At 43.9% G+C, this 22,792-nt stretch overlaps 1 protein-coding gene across 2 annotated transcripts in view; it reads right to left on the bottom strand.

The window, feature by feature from the left end:
• The window catches only part of TTC7A (tetratricopeptide repeat domain 7A), a 523,501-nt gene that overhangs the window by 333,758 nt on the left and 166,951 nt on the right, over positions 1 to 22,792 (bottom strand). Inside the window, exon 11 of one of the 2 annotated variants that reach the window (XM_029593372.1) lies at positions 915 to 1,019. The exons of the other annotated variant lie outside the window; for it this stretch is intronic. Coding sequence (XP_029449232.1) covers positions 915 to 1,019 — 105 coding nt within the window. The remainder of the gene's footprint in view (positions 1 to 914; positions 1,020 to 22,792) is intronic. 2 annotated transcript variants of the gene reach the window in all.

Here is a 22,792-nt window from a genome sequence, read left to right as displayed (position 1 = left end):
ATCTTCATTTCTTCATTTTCTCAGGGGTGCAAGCTGAAAGATTTGGGTTTGCATGCACCACCCTCTCCTCTGGTTTAAACCCCCTGACAACCTATGATCCAAATTTCTCACCTCCGCTCCTTTTTCCTTTCCAGAAAGAGAGATGCCATCACTAGAATATAGATTTTTTTTATTCTACCACATAAAGCCCCAGCCCTCAAGCTATGTAAAACCCTCTTCTTTGCACCTAGCTTTGAGCCACCAACCGATGTTAGTGATGCGAGAGAGCTGGATAAACATGTGAGAGGAAAGACTGTGTCCAAACAACACAAACCAGGCACCCGGCTGTCTAAACAGCCTCAATCATTGCATCTCTCTCTCCATCATCATGATGGGAAAAGCTAAACTGGCACCTTTAGCAAATAAAATGCCTCAGACCATGCCAGCTCCTGTCACTGTATTTTCTGTCTACTGATTTTTCTCAGGATAGTGAGCTGTTTAATATTTGTCTCTGCACATCCGACAGGCATTAACGCTTTTTTTTTTTCTAGTTTAGGATCAGAAATAACAATAGCTAAAATCTCAAAGGCATTCACCCTGACACATCGAGAGGCCGCATCGCTCAGTAAAGCTGCTGGGGGCACTGTATTACAGTAAACAAGGCTAAAAGACTCTGTATGAGGAGAGGATGGGATGCAATTTTTTCGTTTCCACAAAATAAGCCATCGCTGGGCTCCCTGGAGAACCATGCTTCTAATACTCCCGTATGGTCGCTTGACGAATGCCAGCTGATATCACATCAGTGAACTGCTGCAAAGTTTTCTCTGCTGATGTTTCCTGTCCTTGGTTCTCAGCTGCACTATGACACTGTCACTGCGGCACCTAATGCGTTATTTTGGGGGGGGGGGGGGGAAGCATTACATCAGCTCGCTTACCCAGTGCAATGGCCCAATGCAGACCTTGGCAGCCAGGAGAGGAACAGTAGGATCTGCAGGACGGAGCTTGACACATTCCCGAAGCACCGACACAGCATACGCCGACTGCAAAAAAAAAACCAAAAAAACAGCAAGAGAGGGGTGGATAATCAGACAATGCAGTCTCAAAGCACTGGTAGGACCTTTTTAGCTAAAGCTGGCCAGTCGTCCTCACAGCAAACCATAAAACAGATGTCCTGAGCTACCGTGCTATTATGCTTAAATCGTACAGCTCCCTTTATTCTTGTGACTTGTCTAGTATTTGGCATGAATATAGCCATGTTGCATACTCCTGCTGTGGGGCAGCAGACGCTATAGAGAGAACAGTGAATCAATCCACAGACCATAAGAAAGTGGCACTTCAAAGTAGTTACCATTTTTTTTTTCTATTTAAAATGTTTATTGCGATATGCAGATATCGGAGACAACATCACAAAGCAATTTTATTGCAATACTCTCTAGTATCTTGTTTCCAACAGCAGCCAATCTAAGTCACAAGTACCTGGGCAGAATCTCAAGAGGAGGATTCCAAACCGCTTATCCCAAGAATAAGCAGTGGATTTCTGCAACTCTACCTTAATAATGGTTAATGGATTTTTCCTCCAGTAACTTGTCCAAATCTTTTTTAAGCACAGCTACACTAATAGCTTTTCACCACATCCTCTGGTAATGAATTCCAGAGCTTAATTTTGTGTTGCGTAAAATAAATATTTTCTCTTTTTAGTTTTAAGGATATCATCTAGTAACTTCATTGCATGTCCCCTAGTCTTTGTACTTTTTGAAAGAGTAAACAACCAATTAACATTCACTCGTTCCACTCCACTCATTTTATAGACCTCTTGCATATCTCCCCTCAGCTGTCTCTTCTCCAAGCTGAAACGTCCTAACCTCTTTAGCCATTCCCTTTATCATTTTGGTCTCCCTTCTCTGTACCTTTTCTAATTCTACTATCTTTTTTTGAGATGTGGTGACCAGAACTGCACACAGTACTCAAGATGAGATCACGCCATGGAGCGATACACAGGCATTATGATATTCTCTCTTTTATTCTCCATTCCTTTCCTAATAATCTCTAACATTCTATTTGTTTTCTTGGCTGCTGCTGCACACTGAGCAGAAGACTTCAATGTATTTTCAACGATGACACCTAAATCCTTTTCCTGAGTGGTGACGCCTAATGTGGAACCTTGCATTGTATAGCCATAATTTGGGTTACTCTTCTTTAAGTGCATCACCTTGCACTTGTCCACATTAAATTTCATTTGCCATTTGCATGTCCAGTCTCCTGGTTTTGTAATGTCCTCTTGCAATTCCTCACAATCCTCTTGTAATTTAACAGCTTTGAATAATTTTTTGTCATTGGCAAATTTGATCACTTCACTTTTTATTCCTATTTCCAAGTTGTTCATAAATATATTAAAAAGCTTCGATCCCAGAACAGATCCCTGTGGCACTCCACTATTCACCACTGGGAAAATTACCTTTTAGCCCTACTCTCTCTTTTCTATCTTTTAACCAGTTGGCAATCCACAATAGGATACTGCCCCCTAACCCATGACTTTTTAATTTCCTAAGAAGTCTCTTAAGAGGGACTTTGTCAAATGCTTTCTGGAAATCCAGATACTCTATATCAACTGGCTCACCTTTATCCAATATTTATTTCAAGTTTAACCATAGGCCTAAACTTGAAATAAACAAACATCTCAGAAAATAGTAAGTTCTGGCAGTACATTCAAGGCCCTCAATCTATGGGGCCAGGCAGTTTATTTCTAATGTATAAAGGGAAACATGTTTTAGCTGCTTTCAGGGTGAAGGTAGTTATAGCTTTGACGCTAAGGGTCTGGAATAAGAGCTAAGCATTTCCTTGCTTTCTGATGGGGGAGTATTCCTGCATTTGGCATTGCTCTTCTGTGAAAGAGTTCCATAAGGCAGGTGCTACCCCCAAGATTGATTGTCAACAGGTATCCATTCTTTGTATATCTTTGTCGACGGTGTCGCTATGAAATCACCAAGTGAGAATCTTGGAGCTCTGGAAAGCATGTAGAAGGACAGCCTCTCTCTCAGGTAACTAGGTCTGTTTCCTCTTAGGGTCTTGAAAATCAGTGTCAGAGTTTTGAAATTTGTTCTATAGGGGACAGAGAGCCAGTTTAGTTTATACAGGACAGGTGTGCTACTCGCTACCTAATCCTTGTATTATCTGAAAGAGTAAATAACCAATTCACATTTACCCATTCTAGTTCTGTCATGAATTTAGACCTCTATCATATCCCCCCCCCCCCCCCCCCCCCCCGCGGCCATCTCGTCTCCAAGCTGAACAGTCCTAACCTCTTTATCCTTTCTTCATAAAGTAGCCGTTCCACCCCTTTATCTTTTTGGATGCCCTTCTCTGAACCTTCACCAGTGCAACTATATCTTTTTTGAGATGCGGTAAACAGAATTGCACACAGTACTCAAGGTGTGAACTCACCAAGGAGCGAGATAGAGGCATTATGACATCCTCAGTTTTATTTGCCATTCCTTTCCTATAATTCCTAACATTCTGTTTGCTTTTTTGACTGCCATAAAATGTTAAGTCGACAATTTCAATGTATTGTTCACTATGACACCTAGATCTTTCTCCTGGGTGGTAATCCCAAATATGAAACCTAACATCATGTAACTAGGCATGGGTTAATTTTCCCTATATTCATCACCTTGCACTTATCCACATTAAATTTCATCTGCCATTTGGATGCCCAATTTTCCAGTCTTGCGAGGTCATCCTGCAATTTATCACAATCTTCTTGTGATTTTATTCTGAATAATTTTGTCTCATCTGCAAATTTGATCAACTTACTTGTCATTCCCTTTTCCAGATCTTTTATAAATATACTGAAAAGCACTGGTCCAAGTACAGGTACCTGAGGCACTTCTCTGTTTACCTTTCTCCACCTCGCAATCTGACTATTAAATCCTACTCTCTGTTTCCTGTCTTTTAACCAGCTTGCAGTCCACAAAAGTACATTGCCACCTATCCTATGACTTTTTAATTTTCTCAGAAGTCTTTCATGGGGGACTTTTATCAAACATCTTCTGAAAAATCCAAATATACTACATCTACCAGATCACCTTGATCCACATGTTTTATTTAACCCTTTCAAAAAAAAAAATTTGATTTGTGAGGCAAGACTTCCCTTGGGTGAATGCATGTTGGTTGTGTCCCATTAAACTATTTCTATCTAAATGTTTTGTGATTCTGTTCTTTAGAATAGTTTCCATGTTTTTTCCCAGCACTGAATTCAAGCTTACTGGTCTATAGTTTCCAAGATCACCCCTGGAGTCCTTTTTAAATATTGAGGTTAGATTGGCCATCCTCCAGTCTTCAGAAACAATGGATGATTTTAATGATAGGTTACAAATTACAAATAATAGATCTAAAATTTAATTTTTTAGTTCTTTCAGAACCCTAGGGTGTATACCATCTGGTCCAGGCAATTTGCTATTTTTCAGTTTGTCATTCTGGTCTACTACATCTTCCAGGTTTACCATAATTTAGTTCAATTCATCTGAATCTTTACCCTTGAAAACAGACTCTGAAACAGGTATGTCCCCAGCATCCTCATTAGTAAATATTGAAGGAAAGAATGAATTTAGTCTTTCCTTGATGGTCTTCTCTTCCTTAAGTGCCCTTTTAACCCCTCGATCATCTAATGTTACAACAGACTCCCTCACAGACTTCCTGCTTTAGATACATTTCAAAATGTTTTCATTATGCATTTTTGCCTCTATGGCCAACTTCTTTTCCAATTCTCTCAGTCTGTCTTATTTATGTTTTACATTTAACTTACCAATGCTTATTTGTTTCCCCTATTTTCTTCAGATAGATCCTTCTTCCAATTTTTGAAGGAAGTATTTTGGTTAAAATAGCCTCTTTCACTTCATCTTTTAACTATACTGGCAGTTGTTTGGCCTTCCTTCCACCTTTTTTAATGTATGGAATACATCTCAACTGTGCTTCTAAGATGGTATTTTTAAATAATGTCCATGCCTGTTGTACACTTAACGCTTATAGTGGTATCTTTCAGTTTTTTCTATTTCCCTCATTGTATCAAAGTCTCCCTTCTGAAAGTTTAGTGCTAGAGCTGTAGATTTACTTATGTTATGATCACTATTGCCAAATGGTCCCCCACCTCTATTACCTCTCACCAAATCTTTTTAAGTATTTGCAATTTGGGGATGAAATGAAAAATAATGCATTTGTCCAAATTTCTTTCACCAAAATTATCTAGTGCTGTTAGATTTTCCTACATGTGTTCACTCATTTTTATTGTTTCTCCAGTTTGTTTCATACTTACAGGGCCTACATATATCCAGTCTTTTTTTTTTCTCTTAGCTTCTGGTTGGAATTACAGTTTATTTTTTCAGAAAGGCTTTGTAAGCTTTTAGCCTGCATGTGAAGCTTAAACACAGGACAATGAAAGGTTGGTCCTGGTCCCCGAGGCTCATGGTTTCCTCTTCCAAGTCTCCTCCAGCTCCTTATCCCCATCCCCACCAACACCACCCGCTAGTTCTTTCCATCACCTCTCACGCTTTACTGCTGCAGTCTTAGTGTGGATTGCTCCTCATTTCAGTTACCTTCAAGTATGGGTCTTATTTGTGTTCAGGAAGCCTTTGAAAATGTCTTTCTACATTACCATATTAAAAAAAAAACCCCAAACTCCCTGCTGGCTGAGCCTCCTCTGGATAGCTAACCTATGTAATCAGATCTTCCAGTGCTCACCACCTTAACTTTTAGTCCCTAATGGTTCTATTCAAGGAGCCATGTGAGGACTTTTCTCTCACAGGGCTCCTGACTATAATGCAAAAGACAAACACTTTTTTTTTTTTTTTTTAAATGCTGGTTACCTGGCAACCAGTCTAAGCTTCGGCGAGGAAACCACTGGAAGGAGCACCCTCGATCATAAAATGCATGCGTTATTACTGCTGAACACCGAACAGGATGTATTTATATCCTCTAAACTAACCTTTTACATCCACACCACAGGCATAGCTTTGCGTTTACCTTGTTTAAAGGGCTACCACAGATTTAAAAAAAAAATAAATAAAATTTTTAGACTGTCGCTGTAAATAAATGCTGCACATGCTTGTCATTGGACTCCGATTTTAGAAACAGGGAATGGTTTCAAAATGAGTCCTGTTTTCATGTTATTTTTAACACAGTTCTGCAATTGCTGAAACTTGGGCTCCTCACATTGCTGCAGTCCCGGAGTCACATCTGTGCCAATTCATACATGAGAGGCAGATTTACGATTTTGGCAACCACAGACACCAGATTTAGAAGCACCCTCGGGGGGGGGGGGGGGGGGGGGGGGAGGGGGTGTGGTGGTGGCAGGACATGGGGGGGAAGATAAGTCTTCTGCCCAGCATCCCTTTCCTTATCCCTATTTAAGCCCTCTGATATATCCCTTTATCCCTTCCCCTACCCCCATTAAAGCCCCTTGCCCAGCATCCCTTTCTCCCTTCCCAATTCCTACATTAAAGCCACCTGCCAAACATCTATTTTCTTTCTTCATCTTTCCCCTATTTCTTTCTCTCTTCCTTAACCCCCCCATCATGTTCTTACCCCCCTCCTCTCTCAGCATCCCCTCCATTTCTCTATTCCTTCTGCCCCTCCCCTCACTCCAGCATCATGTTCTTACCCCCTCTCTCAGCATCCCCTCCATTTCTCTATTCCTTCTGCCCCTCCCCTCACTCCAGCATCATGTTCTTACCCCCTCTCTCAGCATCCCCTCCATTTCTCTATTCCTTCTGCCCCTCCCCTCACTTCAGCATCATGTTCTTACCCCCCCTCCTCTCTCAGCATCCCCTCCATTTCTCTATTCCTTCTGCCCCTCCCCTCACTCCAGCATCATGTTCTTACCCCCTCTCTCAGCATCCCCTCCATTTCTCTATTCCTTCTGCCCCTCCCCTCACTCCAGCATCATGTTCTTACCCCCTCTCTCAGCATCCCCTCCATTTCTCTATTCTTTCTGCCCCTCCCCTCACTCCAGCATCATGTTCTTACCCCCCTCTCTCAGCATCCCCTCCATTTCTCTATTCCTTCTGCCCCTCCCCTCACTCCAGCATCATGTTCTTACCCCCTCTCTCAGCATCCCCTCCATTTCTCTATTCCTTCTGCCCCTCCCCTCACTCCAGCATCATGTTCTTACCCCCTCTCTCAGCATCCCCTCCATTTCTCTATTCCTTCTGCCCCTCCCCTCACTCCAGCATCATGTTCTTACCCCCTCTCTCAGCATCCCCTCCATTTCTCTATTCCTTCTGCCCCGCCCCTCACTCCAGCATCATGTTCTTACCCCCTCTCTCAGCATCCCCTCCATTTCTCTATTCCTTCTGCCCCTCCCCTCACTCCAGCATCATGTTCTTACCCACTCTCTCAGCATCCCCTCCATTTCTCTATTCCTTCTGCCCCGCCCCTCACTCCAGCATCATGTTCTTACCCCCTCTCTCAGCATCCCCTCCATTTCTCTATTCCTTCTGCCCCTCCCCTCACTCCAGCATCATGTTCTTACCCCCCTCTCTCAGCATCCCCTCCATTTCTCTATTCCTTCTGCCCCTCCCCTCACTCCAGCATCATGTTCTTACCCCCCTCCTCTCTCAGCATCCCCTCCATTTCTCTATTCCTTCTGCCCCTCCCCTCACTCCAGCATCATGTTCTTACCCCCTCTCTCAGCATCCCCTCCATTTCTCTATTCCTTCTGCCCCTCCCCTCACTCCAGCATCATGTTCTTACCCCCTCTCTCAGCATCCCCTCCATTTCTCTATTCCTTCTGCCCCTCCCCTCACTCCAGCATCATGTTCTTACCCCCTCTCTCAGCATCCCCTCCATTTCTCTATTCCTTCTGCCCCGCCCCTCACTCCAGCATCATGTTCTTACCCCCTCTCTCAGCATCCCCTCCATTTCTCTATTCCTTCTGCCCCGCCCCTCACTCCAGCATCATGTTCTTACCCCCTCTCTCAGCATCCCCTCCATTTCTCTATTCCTTCTGCCCCGCCCCTCACTCCAGCATCATGTTCTTACCCCCCCTCTCTCAGCATCCCCTCCATTTCTCTATTCCTTCTGCCCCTCCCCTCACTCCAGCATCATGTTCTTACCCCCCTCCTCTCTCAGCATCCCCTCCATTTCTCTATTCCTTCTGCCCCTCCCCTCACTCCAGCATCATGTTCTTACCCCCCCCCTCTCAGCATCCCCTCCATTTCTCTATTCCTTCTGCCCCGCCCCTCACTCCAGCATCATGTTCTTACCCCCCCTCTCTCAGCATCCCCTCCATTTCTCTATTCCTTCTGCCCCGCCCCTCACTCCAGCATCATGTTCTTACCCCCCTCTCTCAGCATCCCCTCCATTTCTCTATTCCTTCTGCCCCGCCCCTCACTCCAGCATCATGTTCTTACCCCCTCTCTCAGCATCCCCTCCATTTCTCTATTCCTTCTGCCCCGCCCCTCACTCCAGCATCATGTTCTTACCCCCTCTCTCAGCATCCCCTCCATTTCTCTATTCCTTCTGCCCCGCCCCTCACTCCAGCATCATGTTCTTACCCCCTCTCTCAGCATCCCCTCCATTTCTCTATTCCTTCTGCCCCGCCCCTCACTCCAGCATCATGTTCTTACCCCCTATCTCAGCATCCCCTCCATTTCTCTATTCCTTCTGCCCCGCCCCTCACTCCAGCATCATGTTCTTACCCCCTCTCTCAGCATCCCCTCCATTTCTCTATTCCTTCTGCCCCGCCCCTCACTCCAGCATCATGTTCTTACCCCCCTCTCTCTCAGCATCCCCTCCATTTCTCTATTCCTTCTGCCCCGCCCCTCACTCCAGCATCATGTTCTTACCCCCTCCTCTCTCAGCATCCCCTCCATTTCTCTAATCACTTCTGCCCCGCCCCTCACTCCAGCATCATGTTCTTACCCCCCTCTCTCAGCATCCCCTCCATTTCTCTATTCCTTCTGCCCCGCCCCTCACTCCAGCATCATGTTCTTACCCCCCCTCTCTCAGCATCCCCTCCATTTCTCTATTCCTTCTGCCCCGCCCCTCACTCCAGCATCATGTTCTTACCCCCTCTCTCAGCATCCCCTCCATTTCTCTATTCCTTCTGCCCCGCCCCTCACTCCAGCATCATGTTCTTACCCCCCTCCTCTCTCAGCATCCCCTCCATTTCTCTATTCCTTCTGCCCCTCCCCTCACTCCAGCATCATGTTCTTACCCCCCCTCCTCTCTCAGCATCCCCTCCATTTCTCTATCACTTCTGCCCCGCCCCTCACTCCAGCATCATGTTCTTACCCACCCTCCTCTCTCAGCATCCCCTCCATTTCTCTATTCCTTCTGCCCCACCCCTCACTCCAGCATCATATTCTTACCCCCCCCTCCTCTCTCAGCATCCCCTCCATTTCTCTATTCCTTCTGCCCCTCCCCTCACTCCAGCATCATGTTCTTACCCCCTCTCTCAGCATCCCCTCCATTTCTCTATTCCTTCTGCCCCGCCCCTCACTCCAGCATCATGTTCTTACCCCCTCTCTCAGCATCCCCTCCATTTCTCTATTCCTTCTGCCCCTCCCCTCACTCCAGCATCATGTTCTTACCCCCTCTCTCAGCATCCCCTCCATTTCTCTATTCCTTCTGCCCCACCCCTCACTCCAGCATCATGTTCTTACCCCCTCTCTCAGCATCCCCTCCATTTCTCTATTCCTTCTGCCCCGCCCCTCACTCCAGCATCACGTTCTTTCCCCCTCTCTCAGCATCCCCTCCATTTCTCTATTCCTTCTGCCCCGCCCCTCACTCCAGCATCATGTTCTTACCCCCCTCTCTCAGCATCCCCTCCATTTCTCTATTCCTTCTGCCCCTCCCCTCACTCCAGCATCATGTTCTTACCCCCCTCCTCTCTCAGCATCCCCTCCATTTCTCTATTCCTTCTGCCCCTCCCCTCACTCCAGCATCATGTTCTTACCCCCCCTCCTCTCTCAGCATCCCCTCCATTTCTCTATTCCTTCTGCCCCTCCCCTCACTCCAGCATCATGTTCTTACCCCCTCTCTCAGCATCCCCTCCATTTCTCTATTCCTTCTGCCCCGCCCCTCACTCCAGCATCATGTTCTTACCCCCTCTCTCAGCATCCCCTCCATTTCTCTATTCCTTCTGCCCCGCCCCTCACTCCAGCATCATGTTCTTACCCCCTCTCTCAGCATCCCCTCCATTTCTCTATTCCTTCTGCCCCGCCCCTCACTCCAGCATCATGTTCTTACCCCCTCTCTCAGCATCCCCTCCGTTTCTCTATTCCTTCTGCCCCGCCCCTCACTCCAGCATCATGTTCTTACCCCCTCTCTCAGCATCCCCTCCGTTTCTCTATTCCTTCTGCCCCTCCCCTCACTCCAGCATCATGTTCTTACCCCCTCTCTCAGCATCCCCTCCATTTCTCTATTCCTTCTGCCCCGCCCCTCACTCCAGCATCATGTTCTTACCCCCTCTCAGCATCCCCTCCGTTTCTCTATTCCTTCTGCCCCGCCCCTCACTCCAGCATCATGTTCTTACCCCCTCTCTCAGCATCCCCTCCGTTTCTCTATTCCTTCTGCCCTGCCCCTCACTCCAGCATCATGTTCTTAACCCCCCTCCTCTCTCAGCATCCCCTCCATTTCTCTATTCCTTCTGCCCCGCCCCTCACTCCAGCATCATGTTCTTACCCCCTCTCTCAGCATCCCCTCCGTTTCTCTATTCCTTCTGCCCCGCCCCTCACTCCAGCATCATGTTCTTACCCCCTCTCTCAGCATCTCCTCCATTTCTCTATTCCTTCTACCCCGCCCCTCACTCCAGCATCATGTTCTTACCCCCTCTCTCAGCATCCCCTCCGTTTCTCTATTCCTTCTGCCCCGCCCCTCACTCCAGCATCATGTTCTTACCCCCCCCTCCTCTCTCAGCATCCCCTCCATTTCTCTATTCCTTCTGCCCCGCCCCTCACTCCAGCATCATGTTCTTACCCCCTCTCTCAGCATCCCCTCCATTTCTCTATTCCTTCTGCCCCGCCCCTCACTCCAGCATCATGCCCTTCTCAACCCCCTTCCTTACCAGCTTAGGGCATCTGCTGCATTAGAACTCCAAAGTCCCCTGTGCTGGCACCACCCACTGTGCAGATGGGCCCCTCCCCCACTCACAAAACCATCCTGCCCTTACAGGGAGGGAAACTCCAGACAAGAATCGGGCTGGAGGCCGTGGGAGGGGGGGCTCGAGCGCCCTGAAATCATCCCTTTCCAGCAGGTTTCTTGGCAGCCGGACACGGGCAGCCCCTGAGTCTCACTCTGCCCGCACTTGAAAGCGGGCAGCAGCTCGGCCAGGTGTCTGCGCACCCTTCTTCCAGGCAGTGCACTCAGCTGAGGCCCGGGGCTCGGATCCCCTCCCAGCTCAGCAAGGGGAAGGTGCAGAGTCCCAGGTGTCCTACTGGCAAGCATCTTTTCAGGTTGCTTCTCTCCAGTTTGCATAAAAAAAAAACAAAAAAACAAGGAGGGAAGAGAGTGCTGAGAGCAGCCACTGTCTGCGGGAAGGGATGGAGTAAGGCAGAGAAGTGGCAGTTGTTCCCGTCACGGCTACTCCAGCTGCCCAGTGTCCTGGAGAGCCGCAGACCCCAGGAGTGGTGGTGGTCTGGTGGTCGAAGCTCCCCAGTTCCGGCCGGCACAAAAGATGTAAGGAAGGACGCGCAGAGCATCGCACAGAGTAGCATCTGCGTTTCAACAGGAGGCAGCAGGGCTGAATCTTAAAGGGTGATGATTCCCAAATTACAGCATTCACCGGGAAGCAACTGAAGGGTTTATTTACAAGCAGTGTCTTACAAGGGGCGCAAAGGACCCACTTTGAAGATGTAAATGTGTTTTCCCTTTGAGGATTGTGCATATCGCTGTAAATAGAGTGAAATATTTCATATCCTGATAATTATTTACAACTTGTCTGTTTGGCTTTAGACACGTTTCTCACACTATTCTTCTAATTCTCATTATAAGAGTAGTGTCCAAAGCCAACCCCGTAGGTTCAGGCCTATGGTCTACAGTGCAAGTTTGGCAGATTCGGATCCTCCGTCTGCTGGGCCATCTCAGCCTGAGCAAGCTGCAGCGGTGGTGGAGTAAAGGAAGGTGACCGCTGCCGTGGAGGCCCACACTGGCCCACGAATGATATTGAATAGGGATGTGCTGCCGTTTGAAACAACAAAAGAAATTTAACAGCATTTTCATAGTCATTTCAGAGAGAAAATGACATTCTGTTTTGTTTCATTGTTTTAACGCACAGTAGTTTGCAACAGGCTTTATTTTGCAAATAGCACACGTTACATGTTTTAGCATACATTATTTGCAAAATACTGCACATTGTATTAAATTGAACAAAAAAAAAAAAAGTTTAAAAACAATACCAAAAAAACCCAAAAAGACAAGATAAAACATATTTTCCATGCACTGAGATTATGCCAAAGAGGCCGTGTTCCTCCAGGCCTCGGAGTTGTAAAGGAGGTCCCTTGAGCTGTCCATGCATGTCCTCAGGAAGGAGGTGGTAACATAGATCCACTGGGAAAATTGGGAAAGACCAAACAAAAAAAACCCCCAAAACCTACCCCCTTTTAGTGTATGGTGCTGGATTTAATGGTTATGCATAGCACCAGAAATACTCACTGTATGGCAAGTACAAAGCTTACTGTTACGTAATTTCTGAAAAGCTTTCAGGAGCTGCTCTGCATCTCCCCCGAGTCTCTGTCATATTAAAGACCAAGTCAGAATAGACCTCACATTCACTGCCTCTCACTGGTCTATACTGGTCATAATATTTCCAGTGAAAGCAGAGCGCTCACTAATCCAGTCAAATCCCATCTCATGTTAGATCATTTGTGGCACTGTTTACAAAACATAACTGCTTGCAAAGCTTCAGGGACAGCTTAACCCCCAGGCTGCCAACTAATTGTGGATCACAAGGGCTGGCATTTGTAAGGTGTGCGTCCTTTTTTTTTCCTATCAATTAGCAGAACCAGTGTCAGTTCTTCCTTCATTCCTGCAGCTTCTATCAAGCTCTGGCTTTCTATTCCAGAATCAGGGCTGGTGGACTCCTCAGTGCCATCATAAATCTCCAAACAGGTTTTATATTCCAAAACTAAGTAAAATGCGTGACAATATTCTAATGCATAGTTCTGCTACACATAATGCCCTGACAACCTGGGGGGGATTATTTATATATTTGTGAACATTTGATATTCCACCTCTTGTCCAAGAATCTACTCAAGGGAGAGTACAATTAAATTTAAATCACACAAGTACAGTACAGTATAATAATAATCAAGTCAACATAACAACAGCGCTAGCACATGATGTAGACAAAGCAAGGATATGGCCATCAAAAGCTCAATGTTGTTTAAGTTAAGGTTCTAGTTTGAAGTTCTAGCAGCCATGTCTTAACACAAGAATGCTCTGCTGGGGAATTTAGAAGGGCTGGGATGTATTAACACATACCTTCCTGAAGCAAAGTGAAAGGTAACACCACCTTTTGTGGGAAAGCTGGGTCATATATCGCATCATCACCATCACCATCGTCCAAGCCAGAGCTCAAGGCATGTTACAGACAGTCCAGAAGAATACCCCCTTTATCCGTCATTTCAGAAAATCTTCTTCATTGTTCAGACACTACTTTTACAAGAGAGAAATGGGAAGTATGTGCTAGACAGCCATGAGACACTGATTGAAAAATTAGATTCTGATATCCAGAGGACAATCAGTGCCACACTATAGGCTCCTCCTATAATCAGCTGACTTTAGGCACCTTAATTTTGGGCTGAATAAAGACACCTAAAACTGAGGTCTGGAAATTTAGGATCACCACTGATTCTCTTAACTTTAGGTGCCCAATGTTGGAAATCAGCACTGAATGCCCAACTTCACTCCCCCAACCTGGCCCCGCCCTTGTGAATATAGGATCCTAAATGTAGGAACTCAGTGGGAGAACATTTCTATTGGCCACATCAAGGCACCTTACACTTAAAGGTAGGGGGATCTATATCTTTTGATTATCAAGCTCCTAGGTATCAAATTTATTCTCAAGCTAAACAAAATAAAAACTCTCAGGCAAAAGGTTGCTGTCCATAAGTCCCCCTTGAACTGTACAATCATCAAGGAGTGCACCAAACTGCAGTATATTTGCTCCAGTTCTTGGGGGCTCTGAGTAAAAACTATTTGTGCATGAAAGTTGTTCCATATGAGCCACTGTTACACCTGATTTTTTTTCTTTCTAACTTGTGGCAGGATTCTTCACTGTTCAGCATGGCTTCAATAGCAGAAAAGGGCAGTAAGGACCTGAAAGAGCCACAAAGCAAGTGGCACAGCGGAAACTATCATAAGCTTGCTAGGCAGACGGGATGGACTGGATTTCTATGTTTCTATGGTCTTAAAAGCCCTATTACTGATCCTCTTTTGGAGGAATGTGATGGGTTAGAAGAAGTACTGTGCTGCCAAGAATGAGAATCCCACTTAATCTCTGTGCTATATACCTCCATGAGTTGCGAGCAGGCTAAGGGTGAGACATTGGGTGGTCTTACTGGAGAGTGAAATTTCGATCTACATCAAAATTTCCATGCCAAAGCCTGGCAATTAATCTGGAGGGCACCCAAGCGATATCTATTTGTAACATTGGTATATAAACTGCTAAATCTATTATGTCATAACCCCTTCTTCTTTGTCAAATTCAGTAATACTAGTAAAAGTTTCTGGAGGGGTTGCGGGCAAGACGGGACATATTTGCACATTGGGCGAGAATGTAGAGAAGGCCAATTTTTTTTTCAGTAGAAATGTTTGACAGCATTTCTGCAATCTGCGGACAGCAATCAGTTGCAGATCCAACTTCTTTGCTTGTTGGGAAGAGAGGCAAACAGACACTGTATTCAGGAAGACAAAAGTTAGGACAACTTTTACATGCAGTGTGATTGACTATTGCGCATACGCGGAAAAGCTCACAGTCAAATTAACCGATGACAAAGTAAATTGGTGGACACTGCTGTTCTGGAGAAGCTAACATATTTACTCTACAGCCAGGCAGATCTTTATCAAGTGGTGTGGAATCCCTACTGGACTTCGAGCGAAGAAGCTTCGGCTGGGCTAGTTTATATACTGTTAATTGCTAGATTGTTTTGGTATGTCCAGCAGTCCCATGGAGAAGTTAAACAACACAACCATGAAATTTTGTTTCATGTGATTTCAATTTATTTGTATGATGTATTCCACAACGTCCTTGTTTAAATAAAATGTTATTTAAAAAAATCATTTTTATGAGACTTTCTTTATAAATAAAAATTCTGAGTACCACCATCATCACCACCACCATCAGACTTGAGCACTGAACAATAGTCTCATCCCCTCTCCCCAACAGTCTAATGGTTTTGCTGCTACTAAGGGAAAGCTGCCAGATTCTTCCACACCGAAAACAGACTGAGAAGTGCTGCATAACACAGATGCTAGCAGAATTACCTCTAAAGCATCAGAAGCTGCCAAAAGCATGTTATTTTTATTTCAATATAAAAATACAACTACAGTCATGGGCTCAAGGAGGACCCATTAAGACTATCTGGAGCAGGACTCTCGAATTCCAGCCCTCAAGATCCAGAAACATCTCTGGTTCAGGTTAGCCAAAATTAATATTAATGTAATCTATTTGCATGCAGCATCTCTAGTTTATGATCAGTTTACTCATTTTGATGATCCTGAAAAATAGTCATATTTGTTGACCTGGAGGACCAAAGCTTTAGAGCTGCTGTCCTAAAGATAAATCGGAAGCACAAAGTAAAAGTCAGACAGTAAAATACAGTGTGTGTGTGTGTGTGCGCGCGTGTGTGTGTAACATAGGCTTGCAAAAGTCCCCCTAAAACGTCAGATGTATGACAATTACACAGATTGTTCCATACAGTATATTTATTGCAAACCAGTATGTCCTTAAAGTAAATTTTCAAAGTCACAATTCATTATTTCTCTGCAATTTTTGTAAAATAAAATTAAAACTGAAAAATGCTGCTCACGTAGTATTCAACCCCTTCAGACTAGTACTTGGTAGAACTACCTTTTGCTGCAATAACAGTTGTAAGTCTGTTTCTACCAGCTTTGCACATTGTTTTGGGAATGATTTGTCCCCAGTCTTCCTGGCCGATTTGCTCCAGAATGTTCCAGTTGGGTGGATGAAACTCAAGGACTGCAATTTTCAAATAGTGCCACAGATTCTCGATTGGATTGAGATCTGGACTTTGACTTGGCCATTGTAGAACATTCACCTTTTTGTTGTTCAACCACTCCTGTTTTGCTTTGGCCTTGTGCTTAGATCATTGTCCTGCTGAAAGGTGAACTCTCACAAGTTTGAGTTTTTTAGCAGATTGAAGCAGGTTGTCTTGCAGTATCTCCCTGTATATTGCACCATCTGTCCTTCAGTTTTAGCAAGATGCTCAGTCCCCACTGAGGAAAAGCATCCCCACATCATGATGCTGCCACCCCCATATTTTAGTGTTAGGATGGTGTTTGCTGAGGAATGGGCAATGTTAGGTTTGTGCCATATATCGCATTTTGAATTTTGCCCAAAAAGCTCCATTTTTGTCTCATCTAACCACAAAACCTTATCCCATATTTTAGATGGGTCACTATTGCTTTCTGGAAAACTCCAGACGTACTTTGATGTGATTTTTCTTCAGTAATAACTTCTTTCTAGCCACCCTCCCATGCAGGCCAGTTACATGATTAGCTCTTGATATGGTTGACTGATGCACCTCCGCTCCAGTCTCAGCCACTGAACTCTGTAGCTCCTTCAAAGTGATTGTTGGCCTCTCTGTGGCTTCCCTCACAAGTCTCCTTTGTGCTCTGATGCTGAGTTTTGAGGGATGTCCTTGTCTAGGCAGTGTCTGGGTGGTATGATGCAGCTTCCATTTATTTATTTATTTATTTATTTTTAATTTTTATATACCGACATTCTTACATCCGATGTAAATCATACCGGTTTACATTAAACAGAATAGCAGGAAATAAATTTCCATAGTCTAATACAATGAACATTTCTAATTAAAATTGTTAACAAGCGAAAAGAAAAGGTAAAGAATTGGAATAAAGGTTAAATTACAGAAAAATATAAAAGATTTTTTTTTTTTTTTTTTTTAGAAGCTCAAGGGTTGCACGAAGGGGTGCACAAAGGGGAGAGCCCCTTTGTCGCGCGGCGCCTGATGGTGAGGCGCTCTTCAACCGTCGCTGGGGCTCCCAGTGACGTCAGGGGGGGGGGTGTGGTTTTCTCACATTTCCTCACAATTGATGAAACAGTGATCACTGGCATATCCAAGCAGTTGGATATTATGTTGTAGCCTTTTCCTATCTTGTGCATGTCTATAATTTTATCTTTAATTTCCTTAGAATGCTCTTTGGTCTTCATTTTCACAGCTTTCCTTCAAATTCACAGTCCGACCAATGGTATTGGAATTAGGGGGGGGGGGGGTCTTTTATCCAGAAAAGCTGACCTTTAATGATTCACTGGTACAGGCCAATTGTTAGGGCAATATTCTTCATCTGTGTAAACTTGAAACTTCCACAGCACAGGGGTTGAATACTTATGCAAGTAGTGTTTTTCAGTTTTTAATTTATTTTACAAAAAATGCAGAGAAATAATGAGTTGCAACTTTGAAAATTTACTTTAAGAGCACTCTGGCTTGCAATAAACATATTGCTTGGAACAATTTGTGTGTCATTTGTAATCCACAAAATTCTGCTGGCTTTTGAGGGGGGTGAAATACTTTTGCATGCATGTGCATGTACGCGTGCCTAGCCAGACACAGGCAGGATTTTCCACAATTTTTTCCTCCTCCTCCTAGACTGAACCAAAAGTTCTCTCCTTACTTGATTCTTTTCTCATCTGAGTGTGACATTTTATTCGGTCCTAAGCTCATCTTTAATTTCAATATGTTTAGAGCTAACTGTGTGTCCTGAAGGGGCACCTAACTGGTCTAGTTTTCATGATATCCATAATGAATACGCATGAGATATATTTGCATACATTGGAGATCCACTAAATGCACACATCTGTCTTCATTGTAGTTATCCAGGCTGTGCCCCCAGGACAGAGTTGGGAAATACTGCCGGAGGTAACATTCATAGCATCATACGCAAGTTTCTATAAAAGACTATTTTTAACCAAGCAACCTAGAGGGAAACAGTCCTTATAACATCAACGTGTTTGTGATGTAATAGACTGGGACACACTGGTCTATGATAATAACAAGAGCTTCCTTAAAAACACCTCCTCTTGATTAATACTCCCTGAATGTCATCTCACCACTATCATCTCTATACAGAACCTTGGTGAGCTTCTGGATCCTGACCCAGCAATATGTAATGTAATAGGATCATTTTGGAGGAATGTTTCTATTGAAGAACTCAGAGTTACACAGGTAGAATGTACATAGGCATAGAGAAAACGGATTAATTTAATTTACAAATGTGCAGGCACACAGAACTGTTTCTGACATGTAATCCCCCAAATAATTATGCTTGCCTATACCCCACCACTTGCATAATTACTTACTGTTTTCACATCTCCCAAACAGTTGCTTTAATGTTTAACAGGCCTGTTAACAGGGAGGTTACTCTCGGATAAGCAGATGCTGTTGATTATGACTGTGCCCAAGTACAAAGGTCTGATGTGCTTAACTGTGGCACAAGGATTGATAAAGAAAACAGGGGACCCCTTCCTGCCTCAGGCATTGTTAGATTTATCACAAACTGTATAAAGGTGAGCAAAGCTATAACAGATAACCTCAACACAGACAGATCTCTTGAGCCCTTGTGGCTAGAAACGTAAGTTCTGTATCTTTATGTTTATTTAAGTCTTCACTATAATAACTATTCTTTGCAATCAACCATTTAGTATTATTTGTAGTATTTAGTGTTATTTATAAATTATTTTTTTTTAATTAATAATAAATCCATTATTACTTTCACTTGGCACAGAGGTGTTTTAGTATTATTAAAGGTAAGCCTAGTCAGATAATGATGCAAAAAGTGAGTGATCGGTCTGGACCCAGAACACACCTTCCTATCCTTTTCAACTCCCATATATATCTTTGCAAACTGTCTAATGCCATCTCCATAACACTTTCGGTAACTGCCACATCCCTGACTTCATTTACTGAAATTTTTTTTTAATCTAAATCTGTGTGTCTTACAATTTGATTACTGATGCTCGTTACCATATGGCCTCCTGATGTCAAAGCTCTCTAGGTTTCAACATATTTAAAAGTGGTAATACCCAGTTTTTACTGATACTGATACCAAGAAATATGACCATGTTTTTCCAATCCCAGAAAATGTCATTAGCTCCCCATCACTTTCAGGATGTTTACTGGTTTTCAATGTCTTCCATGGAATGTTTTGCACACCTCTTAAGAACATAAGATATGCCATACTGGGTCAGACCAAAGGTCCATCAAGCCCAGTATCCTGTTTCCAACAGTGGGTAATCCAAGTCACAAGTAAATGGCAAGTACCCAAACATTAAATACATCTCAAGCTACTATTGCTTATTAATTAATAACAGGTTTTTATTTTTCCTCTAGGAACTTATCCAAACCTTTTTTAAACCCAGTTACACTAACTGCTATAACCACATCCTCTGGCAATGAATTCCAGAGCTTAACTATGCATTGAGTGAAAAAGAATTTTCTTTGATTTGTTTTAAATGAACTATGGCATGGAGTGTCCCCTAGTCCTTCTATTATCTGAGAGGGTAAATAACTGATTTACATTAACTTGTTCAAGTCCTTTCAGGATTTTGTAGATTTCTATCATATCCCCCCTCAGTTGCCTCTTCTCCAAACTGAACAGCCCTAACTTCTTTAGCCTTTCTTCATAGGGGAGCTGTTCCATGTCCCATATCATTTTTGTCGCCCTTCTCTGCACTTTCTCCAGTGCAGCTATATCCTTTTTGAGATGTGGTGACCAGAACTGCATACAGTATTCAAGGTGAGGTCTCACCATGGAGCAATACAGAAGCATTATAAGATCTATCATTTTATTTGCCATTCCCTTCCTAATAATGCCTAACATTATTTGCTTTTTTGATCGCCACAGCACACTGGGCCAATGATTTCAAAGTATTATCCACTATGATGCCTAGATCTCTTTCCTGGGTGGTAACTCCTAAGATAGAACCTAACACTGTGTAACTACAGCAAGGGTTATTTTTCCCTATATGCATCACTTTGCACTTGTCCACGACACTATCCCACCTCCTAGTCCTTTTTAAGCCTGCGACTCATACTGCTATATTTTCTAACTCTGGGGTCCCCAAACAATGGCCTGTCAAGCTCCTTTTAGCAGTCTGCCATGCTTTTCTTTTGCATGGCTGGATCGGCCTGCAGAGGAATTTTTTATTTAATGTGCAGCAGCAGCGGCAGACAGGCTGGCAAAGATATCCAGACTCTGCCAGCAAGGAAAGACACGCCAGACCTACCGGTGGAAACGGCTGCTGACAGAGAGTCCAGGCCCTGCTTCCATGACAGGGCCCGCCTCAACTCTCTGACAAAGACTCTGCCATTTGTGGTGGAGGCCAGGCTCCACCAGCGAGAGAAGACTCAGCCAGAAATGCCTGGTAAGCGAGGGTGGCCAGTGAATGGAGGGAGGGGGATAAGAGAGTGAGAGAGAGGGAAGAGAGTGAGAGAGAGGGGAGAGAGTGAAATGGAAAGGAAAGGAAGAGACGGGGTGAGTGAGAAGGAAGAGAAGAAAAGGGGTGTGGAAGGGAGGGGAGGAGTGAGAGGGAAGAGAAAGGAGAGTAGAGAAGGGAATCAACAATTTATTTATTTATAAGATTTTTTGAATCACCTTCCAAAACTTGCAATAAGTCTTTCCACAGCGATGTACAGCAAAAGTAAACAATAAATGAATATAATGCAATGAAATAAAACCATCAATTGATTAAAAACAATATTAGACTAGGGAAACTTCAGCTTACAATTCTTGAAAGCTCTAGGTAGAGCTCAGAGCTCGGAAGACATCAGGCAGTATTTTAATTTACGGCAAAAACACATTAAGCAAGATTTTTCCCTGATCGATAAGGGGAGATTATTCCAGGCGGCATGAAATGAAGTAGAGAATGATCTTTTATGCAATTTTACATGCCAAATGGAGCTCGGTGATGGGAGCTGAAGTGGATTAGCTATGCCGAGAGCACGCCTCCCTGATTGGGGACTTCCAGCACAGTCTAGATGACATATGAGGGGGCCAGTCCCATATAAGATCTTAAAAGTAAGGGTAAGTACTTTAAACTTACATCGTAACCTTACTGGGAGCCAGTGTAGCTTTTCCAATATAGGAGGTAAGCAAAGTGGGAAGGATGGGGAAGGAAGGGAGGAAAAGGGTGAGTGACAGGGAAGGGAATTAGTAAGAGAAATAGGTGGGGGGTGGGAAGAGTTGGCAGGGAGTGAAGGAGAAGAATAAGTGGAGGAGGGAATGAGTGGAAAAAGTGGGGAGTGGGGCGAGAAGGAAGAGTAGAGAAGGTGGGGGAATCTGTTTCTAAGAGATGGAATAGTCTGGGCTTTTCTAGTATATCTCAGCTATTTACCACTTCCTCTGACCTAATGTTTAGTTTTCAGGATTTACAACAGCAGTTTTCATTGCCTCAAATGGCCTTTTTTGCCTTCCTGCAATTATGTCACTTTGTTCAAAGCAGGCAAAGCTTCTTTCAGGTTTCTAAATCTTCTAAGCTGATTCGGGAGATCATACAGGTGGGAAAGCAGCAATGCCCTTCAATTTCCCATTTCTATAAGCTTTTATTATCTGTAGAAAGCTTAGATTCCATCTCTGAGTTGTTCAAAAGTGGTTAGTCCGGCCAACTATCCAGCTCTCGTTTTCAGAGTTAAAAATAGCTTTTTCTCTATACAAGATATTATGGGTAATGTACTTCTCTAGGAAACACAATATAAATTTTTATGGCAGACTTATCTTACACCTCTTAAAGCATTTCGGATGCAGGTCAGTTCTTCTGGGATATGTTCTAAGTGTCAGAGTGATACTGGTACCTTTTATCATTGTTTTTGGGACTGCCCGATAGTTTTAGCTTTCTGGGAGCAGGTTAGTCATAAATGTGCTCTTATACTCAAGAACAAAATACCTCTTGATCTGAATCTTTGGTTATTTGGAGTCCCTAAAATGATAGATTCAGGTTGGAGTACAGGGGTTCTTATGTTTATCACAAAAGCAGGCCTAGTGGGGAAAAAAGTAATTTTAATGGGATGGGTGGGACTGCAAGGTCCTAATGTTGAGCATTGGTTTCAAAAGATGGTAAACCTGTTTATGCATGAACTTTTTATGGCTAGAGCTAGCACCCCCCTAAGAGATTTGAAAGAATGCTAAATATCTGGTCTGGTGTTTTAGACCATCTTTCTCCTTCAGTGGGGAATGTGCTAGCTAGATAATCTGCAACTTTAGTAATGAAAGCCTTCCTGTTTAGAAGCCCATCGAGGGGATGGTCCTAGATTTTATGGATGGAGTGTTTTTATTGAACCAAGGGTTGCCTCTGATTGTGGGGATGGAGGGAGGGAAGGGAGGAGGGAGAAGGCAGGGTAGGGGTGATTCGGGTTTATAAATTTTATGTCTACTGTTTATTACCATAATCAACAGGGTTGTCTCTTGTAGGAGCAAAGACATTGTTTTTGCTATCGCTTTGTTAGTTACAGTCATTAGTCAGTCTTTGGTTGCCCTTATACCTTATATTTGTCTTATCAATAGATGTTTCTTCTGTGTGGTACACTAGATTTTGATTTGTTATTCAGGCTTTAAATTTTGCATG

Source organism: Rhinatrema bivittatum, chromosome 3 (assembly GCF_901001135.1).
Source record: "Rhinatrema bivittatum chromosome 3, aRhiBiv1.1, whole genome shotgun sequence".
In the NCBI taxonomy this organism is placed as follows: Eukaryota; Metazoa; Chordata; class Amphibia; order Gymnophiona; family Rhinatrematidae; genus Rhinatrema; species Rhinatrema bivittatum.
Note: the sequence above shows the minus strand (reverse complement) of the source record. Positions and strands in the feature narration are given on the sequence as shown.